Consider the following 12,685-nt stretch of genomic DNA (forward strand, 5'->3'; position numbering starts at 1 on the left):
ATAAAGAAATAAAATCTTTAAAAAGAGAGGGAGAGAGAGCGTGTGCCCACACAGGAGCGAGGCAGGGGGCGAGTGGGGCAGAGGGAGAAGCAGAGCATGGAGCCCCATGCCCAGACAGCTGGGGCTCTATCCCAGGAAGCTCTATCCCTGTGATCATGACCTGAGCCAGACACTTAACCCAACTGAGCTACACAGTTGCCCTGTTATATATTTATGTTTTTTGTTTGTTTGTTTTTAAATTTTTTTTATGATAGTCACAGAGAGAGAGAGGCAGAGAGAGATAGGCAGAGGGAGAAGCAGGCTCCATGCACCGGGAGCCCGATGTGGGATTCGATCCCGGGTCTCCAGGATCGCGCCCTGGGCCAAAGGCAGGCGCCAAACCGCTGCGCCACCCAGGGATCCCTATATTTATGTTTTTAAGAATCTTCAAAATGGTTCTACAAAGAAGTTGGACCATTTTATATCCCCACTAGCATTGTATGAGAGTTATACTTCCAAGACATTTTTGGCTATGCTCAATAGTGCCAATCCTTTAAATTTTAGCTCTTCTAATAAATGTAATGCTGTCTCATTGTGATTTTAACTTGCATTTCCTGAATGACTTGATGTTGAGCATATTTTCATGTGCTTATTTGCCTTCCATATATCTTAGGTTAAGTGTCTATATCTTTTGTCTGTATTTTTATTCTTTGGGATATCTTTTTGAGGTGGGGGAGGTTCTTTATATATTGTGGATACAAGTCCTTTTTCAGATGTGTGATTTATTTTTTAAAATATTTTATTTATTTATTCATGAGAAACTCAGGAAGAGACAGGCAATGGGAAAAGCCAGCTCCCTGCTGGGAGCCTGATGTGGGACTTGATCCTAGGACTCCAGGATCAGGACCTGAGCCAAAGGCAGATGCTCAACTGCTGAGCCACCCAGGTGTCTCTGGATGTATGGTTTCTAAACATTCTCTCCCAGCATGTGGCTTGTGTTTTCATTCTCTTGATCTTTTTTTTTTTTTTTTTTTTTTAAGATTTATTTGAGAGTGCTTGAGCATGAGCAGGGCCGGGGTGGGGGGGATAGGGACAGAGGGAGGGAGAGGGATAAGCAGACTCCACTGAACAAAGAGTCCAATGCGGGGCTCAATCCCAGGACCTTGAGATCATGACCCAAGCCAAAGGCAGATGGTTAACCAACTGAGCCATCGAGGCATTCCTCATTCTTTTAGTGTTTGAAGAGCAGAAGACTTTAATATTAATGAGGTCCAGTATATCAGGTTGTTCATTTATGGATTATGCTTTTAGTGTGTCATATTTAAGAAATCTTTGTCTTACCCAAGTTTACAAAGATTTTCCCTATTTCCTAGAAGTTTTATAATTTTAGATGTTATGTTCTATCGTCTATTTTGTGTTAAGTTTTGTATAGGGTATGAGGTATGGATCTACGTTTCTTCCTGCTTTTTTAGGTAGGTATTCTATTTTTGAAAATGATTCCTCCACTGAATTGCCTTTGTACCACTGTTGCAGATCAGTTGCCCGTATAGGTTTGGGTCTACTTCTGGATTCTATTTGTTCATTGGTCTGTGTCCATCTTGATGCCGTTGCCTTAATCTGTAGTTTTTCTAAGTGTTGAGGTCACACAGCATTAGTTTTTCTATTTTGTGTTTTGCCAGAGTTTTGGCCTTTGCATTTCGAGGCCCTTTGCACTTCATATGAATTTTGTTTTATTTTTAAAAGATTTTATTTATTTATTCATGAGAAATACATATATATATATATAGAGAGAGAGAGGCAGAGGGAGAAGCAGGTTCCATGCAGGGAGCCTGACGTTGGATTCAATCCCTGGTCTCCAGGATCACACCCTAGGCTGAAGGCAGCGCTAAACCACTGGGCCACTGGGGCTGCCCCTCATATGAATTTTAGAATCAGTTTGCAAACTTCTACAAAACATATCCTGATTGAGATTGTATGGACTCTTTAGATCAATTTTGGGGAGAATTCACATCTTTCTTAACTATACAGTCCTTTGGGGCAGCCCGGGTGGCTCAGTGGTTTAGCGCTGCCTTCAGCCCAGGGTGTGATCCTGGAGACCTGGGATCGAGTCCCACATTGGGCACCCTGCATGGAGTCTGCTTCTCCCTCTGCCTGTGTCTCTACCTCTCTCTCTGTGTCTCTCATGAATAAATAAAATCTTTAAAAAAAACAAACTAAACAGTCTTTTGACTCAAAATCATGGTAAATCCATTTATTTGGATTTTTATTTCAGCATTGTTTTATCATTTTTACTGTATAAATCTTTCATACCTTTTCTCAGATTTGTCTATATCATTTTTTGATTCTGTTATAATAGTAAATTTCTAAATGTTTATTGATGGTATAGAGAAATGTAATTGATTTTTGTATTTTGACCTTGTATCCTGCAATCTTGCACAACTCATTTAGTCTAAATTTTTTAGGGCTTTCTAACATTGAGAAGCATGTTTATAAATAACCATTTTACTTCCAATTCTGGATTTTTTTTTCTTGCCTCTGCACTGGCTAGTGGCTGGGGATAGTGTGTTTCTAGGGAGAGCACTGGTCAGGTGAGGGATTTCCAGCTCTAGACTTTTAATTTTGCTGATACATGAGCAGACTTCCTGACAGCTGTTTCCCATCCCCTGGTTCACTTGCCTATAGGTCAGCACTGCCTGTATTCTGTCCCTCTGGTGAGGCTGCTCTGGGAAAGAATGGAACTCTTGTTGCATGCTCCCATTTTTGTCCTCTGACTGCCCATGATTCTAATTCTCATTTTCACAACTTGGGGATTTTTGAGTCTACCAAAACTTCCTCACTTGTTCTCCCTGTACTATAATACAAGATAGAGGAGTTCCATGTCCAGTGTTATCCCCCTTCAAGTTAAACCTGTTTGTGATAACTGGCTAATATTTTTAAAGAAGTTGTGATGTTTATGTGTATATGTATGTGCACACATGTGTGTGGTCATCTCTCTAGATTGGTGGTAGATGTTCATTTTGATAGGTTTAGAGAAGGGGCAGTATGAAAATACAAGTCCTTATCATGTTATTGTTCCTGGAAGTCTAATTCATTTATTTAAAACAATTGTACATCAGCTTTACAATAAAAATACTGGAAATTTATAAAATACACAGTTTCTGTGATAGGTAAAATCTCAGTGTTAGGCAGTCTCCATATGGTCCCCAGTGATTCTGATCCTTGCATTCATGCCCTTGTGTATCTTCTCTAACACTGTATTATGACTGGCCTGTGTTGGTCGTATATTGATTGATGGTGCATGACTTCCAAAGCTAGATTATAACACTGTAGTTGGCCTTGGCCTTTTTTTTATTTTTATTTTTAAAAAAGATTTTGATTTTTTAAGTTAACTCTACACCCAATATGACCCTGAGATCAACAAGAGTCATATGTTCCACCAACTGAGCCAGCCAGGCACCCTTGGCCTTGGCCTTTTGGATTGCTTACCTTAGTTTGAATCCTGTAGTCATGTTGTGAGGACTCCACTGTGTGCAGAAACCTGTGTGGGGAGTGAATTTCTGGTTTATAGAAACTTTAAGAAATAGTAAGTGTATATTTTCAACCACACAGTTTTGGGGTGATTATGCAGCAGGAGATACCTACTGTACTCTTCGTGGGAGGACTTTAAGCTATAGTTTGTCAGTAACAGTTTTAATTCCCTTGGAAATGTAACAGCACTCTAGCAGGTCTTAAGAGTTAATTCGCTTCAACTTAACACTCCTTATTTGCTGACATAAGGCCTTTGGTCTGTAACAGAACTGATTTACTTTCTTTGAGATTTGTAGGCCCTTGGCCTTGAGAAGTGAAGAAACAAACTTCCCAGGCCCCAAAGTCCAGCAAGTGTGTTTGAAGCCATCTCAGATTTTTTATTAGTCCAACATTTTATTTTTATTTATTTATTTATTTATTTATTTAAATTTTTATTTATTTATCATAGTCACACAGAGAGAGAGAGAGGCAGAGAGAGACACAGGCAGAGGGAGAAGCAGGCTCCATGCACCGGGAGCCCGACATGGGATTCGATCCCGGATCTCCAGGATCGCGCCCTGGGCCAAAGGCAGGCGCTAAACCGCTGCGCCACCCAGGGATCCCTAGTCCAACATTTTAAACAATATTTTTCTTTTCTTAGGTTACATAAATGATTTTACTAACCTCCCTTTGTCTATCTGTAGACCTTGCCCTCCTTTGCAGAAAGAAGAGTACTCAGGCACCTCAGGAAACAAGAACCAAAGCCCCCAAGCACAACTCCTGAGCAATGAAAATGTAGCTGGCATCTAGTCTGCACGTGATTAAAGAAATGTTGCAGGCCACTGCTCTCCCTTTGCCCATTAGCTACCCTAGACTTCTTAACACCCTCCTGGGCCAGGCAGAAATATCCGAGTGGGCTTTTGGACAAAAGTCCAACTTCTCCCTAGGTTGCCAGCCTCCCGAATAAAGAATAAAGCTCAGATTCCTTTACAAACAGCTCTCTTGAGTGATGATCTTTCAGGTAACAGCCAGCCAAAGGGGTTTTTGGTAACAAAAGGAGTAAAACAACTGTGATAGAACCCACGTCCAGATATCAAGGATCGCGGTTTCAGCAGTGGGAGGCCAATTCTCCTCCATAGCACCGAAGCGCCTGGTGAGTAGGAGGCGTCTATCTGAAAATGTGTTCAATAGAAATAATCAAAGTAAAGTCTGTTCACGTTGGCAACCACACTGGCAAACCGTGGTCATTGGAACCAGACTACCCAGGGATTTTCAAAAGCTTGGTCGCTCTGTGAAGGGCACTGATTGGCTAACTTTCAGGGGTATTTGTCACTGATTGGCTCATGTTCAGAAGCTTGGGCTGCCATCGATCTGCTACATTTCACAAGCGAATGGCCACCCAAGCGAGGCTGTCACTGATTGGCTTGTAGAACGTGTACTGACCCAAAGTTATGCAAATTAGCGGCAATTACTTGACTCTAAAGAACGTAATTTTAATCTGTTCTCAGTTTTCTTAAACTTCATTCAGCCAAATTGCAGGAGAGACTGTTAACGGATTATCCAGATCTTCATGGAAGGTTTTTTTTTTTTTTTTTTTTTTGAAATTACCTAAATGCCAGTTACTGGGTGGGAAAATAGCTCTAAACTGCAGATTTGTTGGTAAATTTCTTGGGAAAAGCTAAACAGAGGACCTATAGATCGATACAGAACAAAATCATCTAATAAAGGACATGTCCGGTACATACAGGATGCCTGGCAACTTGGTCGCCAGTATTCTGGTAGCTAAGTGAGACTGTCCCAAGACACTCCCGCACGTGCGGGTCCTGGGAGGGGAGCGGGCTTTGAACGGCCGGACGGAAACCTCAGTTTTCCTAAGGGGGGCCCAGCTTGCGACCCACGGAGGGTGCTTGGCTTGGGCCTCTGAGCGGCGGCACGCCGGGACCGTCCTCCGCACAGCAGCGCAGCCCGGGCGACCCGCGGTCCAGGCGGTCCAGAGGGTCCCCGGGGGCGCGGCGCCGCAGAGCCCAGGAGCTCGCGACGGCTGCGGCGGGGCAGCCACCAGCCAATGAGCGCGCGCGGCGGGCCGGTCACGTGGGCCGGGCCGCCGGGACCACAGAGAGGCGCTGCCTCCGCGGCCTAGAGGGGCGCCGGGCGCTCGCTCTCCCTTCCGCGTCGCGGCGCACCTGGCGGCTTTTCGGCGCTGGGTCAGGGACGGCGCGAGTCCCAGCTCGTTCGACGCCGAGGCCCGCCCGGCGTCCCTCCTCGCCGGGCCCAGTGTCGGCTCGCCCGCCGCGCGGACGCGGGGGTCGGCGTGTGGCCTGCCGAAGCCGCCCGAGGGGCTTGCGCGGCCTCCGTGGCGCAGCCCGGGTCCGGCCGGCCGCCCGCCGAGGCGCGGGGCTCCGTTCTCCAGGTGGGGGTCCCGGGCGGGCCCCCGGTCAGCATCGCCCGCCGAGCACCGAGTATTTCGCCGTTAACGCGCAGCCGGGCACCTCTGCGTCCTTCTCCATTGGCTCCGTGTGGGTCAACGTCATGGTTCCTGTAAGCGCGCTTTTAGGTTTGTTGGGACTCAGCCCTGCAGGGAGAGGATCCGTCGGTGCGCTCCGTGTGGATGCGCTCGGGCGCGAGCAGGGCCTGAGCAGGCCGGCGGCGGAGCGTCCTGAGGCCCGGGCGGAGCCGTTCCGGAGGTGGTCGGGGCCCGTCGGCCGGGGGGGGGGCGGGCGGGGGCGGCGAGGGGTCTGAGGGCGCCTCCTCCGCGTGCTGGAAATGGGAGACTGGGGACGCTGCGGGCGGCTTATGGTGTTGCAGGACAGGGCCTGTGGCGCTCATGGCTCTTCTCTCAGCTCCTAAGGTTCTTGCTTTTCCAAATCAAGAAGACAGTGCACGAAGCCAGGGGACATCAGCCATGCTCCAGACAACTTGGCCTCAGGTGAGCTGAGCTTCCCTGCAGTCGTTTAAAATCACGTTAGCTCTCAGGTAGGTAATCAGGAAAGGACCAAGAAGGCCTTACTTGGCCACGCTCTGATTTCCCCCTTAAGTGTATCTCACAGCTACAGCTGTCAATAGTGGTGGAGGAGAGGAGTTGTGTGTATGAAAGTGATGACTGCCCGTGTGTAGGGTTAAGTGGGAAAAGAGGCACCCAAGCTAAGAAATCCTCCCTGAATGTGGAAATACAGATCATGTTTTGCAAATAAAAGTTGCCTGCTGAGATCGGAGAAATTCTCTATTGAGGAAGTTGTTCTACAGATTCTAGAGGTATCACAGGGAGACCAGCATTGTTCTTTCCATAGGCAGTTTGTAAGTGCGAGGTACATAGTATTGGATGATGCAGAACAAGTTTCCTTTTCTCGTGGAAGGTACTTGCAGCAAAATGGTTTGCAAACAAATCAGTAAGTTAATTACATGTTGCTAACCTAAGTGTTTCTCAAAAGTGTGGTCCGCCTGTGGGCAGCATCAGCATCACCTGGGAGGTCATGAGAATTGCACATTTTTGGGCCCCATCCTAGACCCAGAATCAGACTGGGGAGGAGGGAGAGGGACCAGGAATCTATTGTAACAAGCTCTTCAGGCGATTCTTATGCATGTACATTTTCAGATCTGAGAAGCCTTGAAGCAGCTCCCCCTCAAGGAACATGACATGAGGTTGAGACCCCAAGGATGAGCTAGAAACAGTTCTGGGAAGCCCTGAAGAGAGAGCTAAAGAGCACTTTCCAGAGAGAAGGACAGCAAATGCAAAGGTCCTGAAGTCAGGGAGAAAGCTGGGTATACTCTAGAAACAGGGAGAGATCAGAGAAAGTAGTTCACTGTGCAGTAGGAGAAATAGTAACTATAAAGACTTTGATTTCCATTCTGAGTTCAGAGGGAAAGCACTAAAGGATAATTATTAAGCAGTGTAGGTGACATGGTTGGATTTATGTGTTAAAAAGATTTTCCAGGGCAGCCGGGGTGGCTCAGCAGTTCTGCGCCGCCTTTAGCCCTGGGCGTGATCTTGGAGACCCCGAAAGGAGTCCCACGTCGGGCTCCCTGCATGGAGCCTGCTTCTCCCTCTGCCTGTGTCTCTGCCTCTCTCTCTCTCTTTCTCTCTCTCTGTTTCTCATGAATGAGTAAATAAAATCTTAAAAAAAAAAAAAAAACACAAAGATTTTCCAGGTTTTGGCTGGCTAAGTTGGTAGAGCATGCAACTCTTGATCTCAGTGTCGAGAGCTCAAGCCCCATATTAGGTGTAGAGATTACTTTTAAAAGGGGGGGGGGGGGCGGGCACCTGGGTGGCTCAGTGTTTCAGCATTTGCCTTTGGCTCAGTTGGTGATCCCAGGGTCCTAAAATCGAGTCCCGCATCAGGCTCCCCAGGCGGAGTCTGCTTCTCGCACTGCCTGTGTCTCTGCGTCTCTCTGTGTGTCTCTCATGAATAAATAAATAAAATCTTGGGCAGCCCTGGTGGCTCAGCGGTTTAGCGCCACCTTCAGCCCAGGGCGTGATCCTGGAGACCCGGGATCGAGTCCCACGTCAGGCTCCCTGCATGGAGCCTGCTTCTCCCTCTGCCTGTGTCTCTCTCTCTGTGTGTGTGTCTCTTATGAATAAATAAAATCTAAATAAATAAATAAATAAATAAATAAATAAATAAATAAATAAATAAATAAAATCTTAAAAGATTTTTCCAGCCCTAGTGGTTTTAGTTGTAGAAGGGTGTGAGTCAGTTACAAGCATATTTTAGTCCCATAAGAGATAAGTATTGTCCTTTCTTCTTTTTTTTTTAAATTGGCTTTATTTTCAGACAAGTTTTGGGTTCATAGTAAAATGGAATAGAAAGCACAGTTTCCATAGACACCCTATCTCCATATATGCATAATCTTCCCCCATTGCTTTTTTTTTTTTTTGTAAAGTTTTGTTTATTAAGTAAACTCCACTCAGGTTCCAACTCAGGATCCGGAGATCAGTAGTCCCATGCTCTACAGACTGAGCCAGCCAGGCACCCTAATTTTTTTTTTCTTTTTGAGTGTAGTCGACACACAATGTTACATTAGTTGAAGTGTAACATTTGATAAGTTTAGCGATTTGATAAGTTTATACATTATGCTTCTCACCACAAGCATGATTATCATCTTTCATCCTCTAACACTGTTACAGTGATATTCATTATATTCTTTATGCTGTGCCTTTTATTCCTGATTTACTCATTCTACAACTGGAAACCTGTGTCTGCCACTCCCCTTCTCCCATTTTGCCCACCCCACCCCCACTCTGTGCAACCCTCAGTTCTCTGTATTTACAGAACTGATTCTTTTTGCTTATTTTTTTTTTTTAGATTCCACATATGAATTAAATTATATAGTGTTTGTCTTTCTCAGTCTGAGTTATTTTGTTAGCATAGTTCTCTGTAGGTTCATCCATGTTGTTACAAATGACACAATCTGATCCTTTTTTTATGGCTGCAAAATATTTCACTGTGTGTGTGTGTGTGTGTATGTGTGTATATATATATATATATCTGTCTCATCTCACGTGTATCTTCCTTATCCATTTGTTTATTGATGGAAACAGGTTGATTCCATATCATGGCTATTTAAATAATGCTGTATTAAACATAGAGTGGCATGTATCTTTTTGAATTGGTGTTTCTTTTTTCTTTGGCTAAATATCCAGTAGTGCAATTATTGGATCATATGGTATTCTGTTTTTAATTGAGGAACTTCCATCCTGTTTTCCACAGTGATTATACCAATTTACATTCCCACCCACAGTGCACTAGGGTTCCTTTTCCTTTTTTTTTTTTTTTTTTTTTAGGGTTCCTTTTTCTCCGCATCTTCACCCACACTATTTCTTGTCTTTTTTATTTCAGCCATTCTGACAGGTGTGAGGTGATACTTCATTTTGGTTTTGGTTTGCATCTTCCTGATGGTGATTGATGCTGAGCATTTTTTCATGTGTCTGTTGGCCACCTGTATGTAGGTCTTTGGGGAAATGTCTATTCAAGTCCTCTGCCCATTTTTAAATCAGATTGTTTTTTGGTGTGCTTTTTTTGGTGTTGAGTTGTATAAGTTCTTTGTATTTTTTAGATATTAAGTCCTTATTGGATATATTATTTGTAAATATATTCTCCCATTTAATAGGTTGCCTTTTTGTTTTATTGCTGGCTTCCTTTGCTGTGCAAAAGCTTTTTAGTTTGGTGTAGTCCTAATAGTTTATTTTTGCTTTTGTTTCCCATGCCTTAGAAGACACATCTAGAAAAATGTTGCTGTGCCTGATGTCAGAAAAATTACTGCGTGTGTTCTCTCCAGGAATTTTTATAGTTTCAGGTCGCATATTTAGGTCTTTAATCCATTTTGAGGTTTTTTTTTGTTTGTTTGTTTGTTTGTTTTTTTGATACGTAAGAATGTAGTCCAGTTTCATTCTTCTGCATGTAGTTGTCCAGTTTTCCCAGCACCGTTTATTGAATGTCTCTTCCCCCATTGTATATTCTTGCCTCCTTTGTCACAGATTAATTGATTAGATAAGTGTGGATTTATTTCTGGACTCTATTTTGTTTCATTGATTTGTGTGTCTAGTTTGTGCCACTGCCATACTGTTTGGATTACTACAACTTTGTAGTATATCTTGAAATCTGGAATTGTGATACCTCCAGCTTTGTTTTTCTTTTTCAAGATTGCTTTGGCTATTCAGTCTTCCCCAAAATCAACATCTGCCGTCAGACTGGTAATTTTGTTAAAATTGGTAAACCTATACTGACACATCACAATCACCCAAAGTCAGTAGTTTACATTAGGGTTCATTCTTGGTGTTCAACATTCTGTGGGTTACAAATGTATAATGACATGTATCCATCATTATAGAATCATACAGCGTATTATTATAGAATCATACAGGATATTTTCATGGTCTTGAAAATCCTCCGCGCTGTTCATCCCTATCTCCTTGGCAATCTTTTTACTGTCTTCATAGTTCTGCTATGTAATTGGAATCAGGAAGTATGTAGCTTTTTCAGATTGATTTCTTTGACTTGGTTACATGCATTTAAGTTTCCTCTATCATTTTGCATGGTTTGGTAGTATAATTCTTTTCAGTGCTGAATAACATTCCATAGTCTCTGGATGTACCAGAGTTTATCCGTTCACTTCTACTGAAGGACATCTCCAAGTTTTGGCAATTATGAATAAAGCTATTACAAACCTCTGTGTGCAAGTTTTTATATAGATAAAAAGTTTCAGCTCATTTGGGAAGATCCCAAGGAGAATGATTGCTGGATCATATGGTAAGGGTATGTGTAGTTTTATAAGAAACTGCCAAGGGATCCCTGGGTGGCTTAGTGGTTTAGCGCCTGCCTTCAGCCCAGGGCATGCATGATCCTGGAGTCCTGGGATCGAGTCCTACATCAGGCTCCCTGCATGGAACTTGTTTCTCCCTCTGCCTGTGTCTCTGCCGCTGTCTCTCTGTGTGTGTCTCTTATGAATAAATAAATAAAATCTTTAAAAAAGAAAGAAAGAAAGAAACTGCCAAACTGCCTTTCAAAGTGGCTGTGCAATTTTGCATTCTTATCTGTAATAAATGAGATTTCCTGTTGCTCCACATCCTCGCCAGCATTTGGTGTTTTCAGTGTTCTAGATTTTGGTCATTCTAGTGGTATCTCAGTGTTTTAATGTACATTTACCTGTCAACATATTATATAGAATATCTTTTCATATACCTGTGTGCCATCTGTACATCTTTGTGAGATGTGTCTTCTGGTCTTTTGCACATTTTTTAATGGGGTTGTTTGTTATCTTTGAGATTTAAGAGTTCTTTGTATACTTTGGTTAAGCCCTTTATCAAATAGGTCTTTTCAGCTATTTCTCCCTGTTGGTGGCTTGTTTTCTTATTTATTGTATTATCCTATTTTTTTCTTTCACTTTTTAAAAGGAAGATGTTTCATTTAGTGCAATACACCTAAAAGGAAATCACAGTACAGTGAACGATTCAAATCAAGGCCTTGGAATTTCATACAAACACCAAGACCAAAATCCTGAAGTATTGGTATTGCATCTCACAACTTCCCCATTAATTTTTAAAAAGCTTACATTTAAATGCCTGAGACTAGAATTAACAAACATATCAAATGTTTCAACTGTAGACACAGATCCCATATTGCGTTTCACACAAAAACCATGTCTTTAAGTGTGCATCCAGTATTCAGTGTAATGTGGCATAAGAGCAACATTTAATATAATTTAACTGCATTAAACTAAATACACTTACTGTTTATTTACATCCTACAGTACCTCTGAGAGAAGCTGTTTAACTGTTACAGTGTATCCAGTTGTTCTCTTAGATGAATGTCCCTGTTCAAAAGAGTGAGCACAAATCTGAAGTATTGGCCTTTTATTTTTATTATTATTATTTAAAAAATTTATTTATTCATGAGAGACACAGAGAAAGAGAAAGAGAGAGAGAGGCAGAGACACAGGCAGAGGAAGAAGCAGGCTCCATGCAGGGAACCCGACATGGGACTTGATCCCTCTTGATCCCTCTACGATCGCCCTGGGCTGAAGGCAGCACTAAACCGCTGAGCCACCTGGACTGCCCAAGTATTGGCCTTTTAATGTAGAGTTTAATTCCTGTTCATCTTTTTTTTTTTTTTTTTTCCAAAACTTCTTCAAAACATTTGGGTAGTCTTCCACACTTACTTTTCCAGGTAATACTATTATTATTTATTATTATTAACTATTATTAAAAGTAGGCTCCACATCCAGTGTGGGGCTTGAATTCATAATACTGAGATCAAGAGTCCTGTGCAGCATGGATTGAGCCGCCCAGATGTCACTGACTTTTTTGGTGGGAGCATGGATATTATTGAATTCCTAGACATAATTGGACATAACTGTTTACAAATTTGATTCTTCCGACTCAGAAACACTATTTCTCCCATATTTACTTTCCATTGTGTTCATCTGGGCCTTGCACATTTTTGTAAGGTCTAGTCTTAGCTGTATGAATGGCATCTTATTTTCTCCCCCATTTTATCTTTTTTTTAATATTTTATTTTTATTTTTATTTTTTAAAGATTTTATTTATTTATTCATGAGGGACACACAGAGAGAGAGGCAGAGACACAGGCAGAGGGAGAAGCAGGCTCCATGCTGGGAGCCCAACACGGCACTCGATCCTGGGACCCCAGGATCACGCCCTGGGCCAAAGGCAGGTACCCAACTGCTGAGCCACCCAGGGATCCCC

At 42.9% G+C, this 12,685-nt stretch overlaps 1 protein-coding gene across 3 annotated transcripts in view; it reads left to right on the forward strand.

Moving 5' to 3' along the window:
• Positions 1 to 5,623: 5,623 nt before the first annotated feature.
• ZNF621 (zinc finger protein 621) overlaps positions 5,624 to 12,685 on the forward strand; it is a 14,451-nt gene continuing 7,389 nt past the window's right edge. Inside the window, exons 1-2 of one of the 3 annotated variants that reach the window (XM_072726538.1) lie at positions 5,624 to 6,040; positions 6,327 to 6,412. In XM_072726538.1, the coding sequence (XP_072582639.1) occupies positions 6,016 to 6,040; positions 6,327 to 6,412 (111 nt within the window). In that variant the 5' untranslated portion in view covers positions 5,624 to 6,015. The remainder of the gene's footprint in view (positions 6,041 to 6,326; positions 6,413 to 12,685) is intronic. The other 2 variants (XM_072726537.1, XM_072726535.1) reach the window with 2 other exon arrangements.

This window comes from Vulpes vulpes, chromosome 11, assembly GCF_048418805.1.
Source record: "Vulpes vulpes isolate BD-2025 chromosome 11, VulVul3, whole genome shotgun sequence".
NCBI lineage: Eukaryota > Metazoa > Chordata > Mammalia > Carnivora > Canidae > Vulpes > Vulpes vulpes.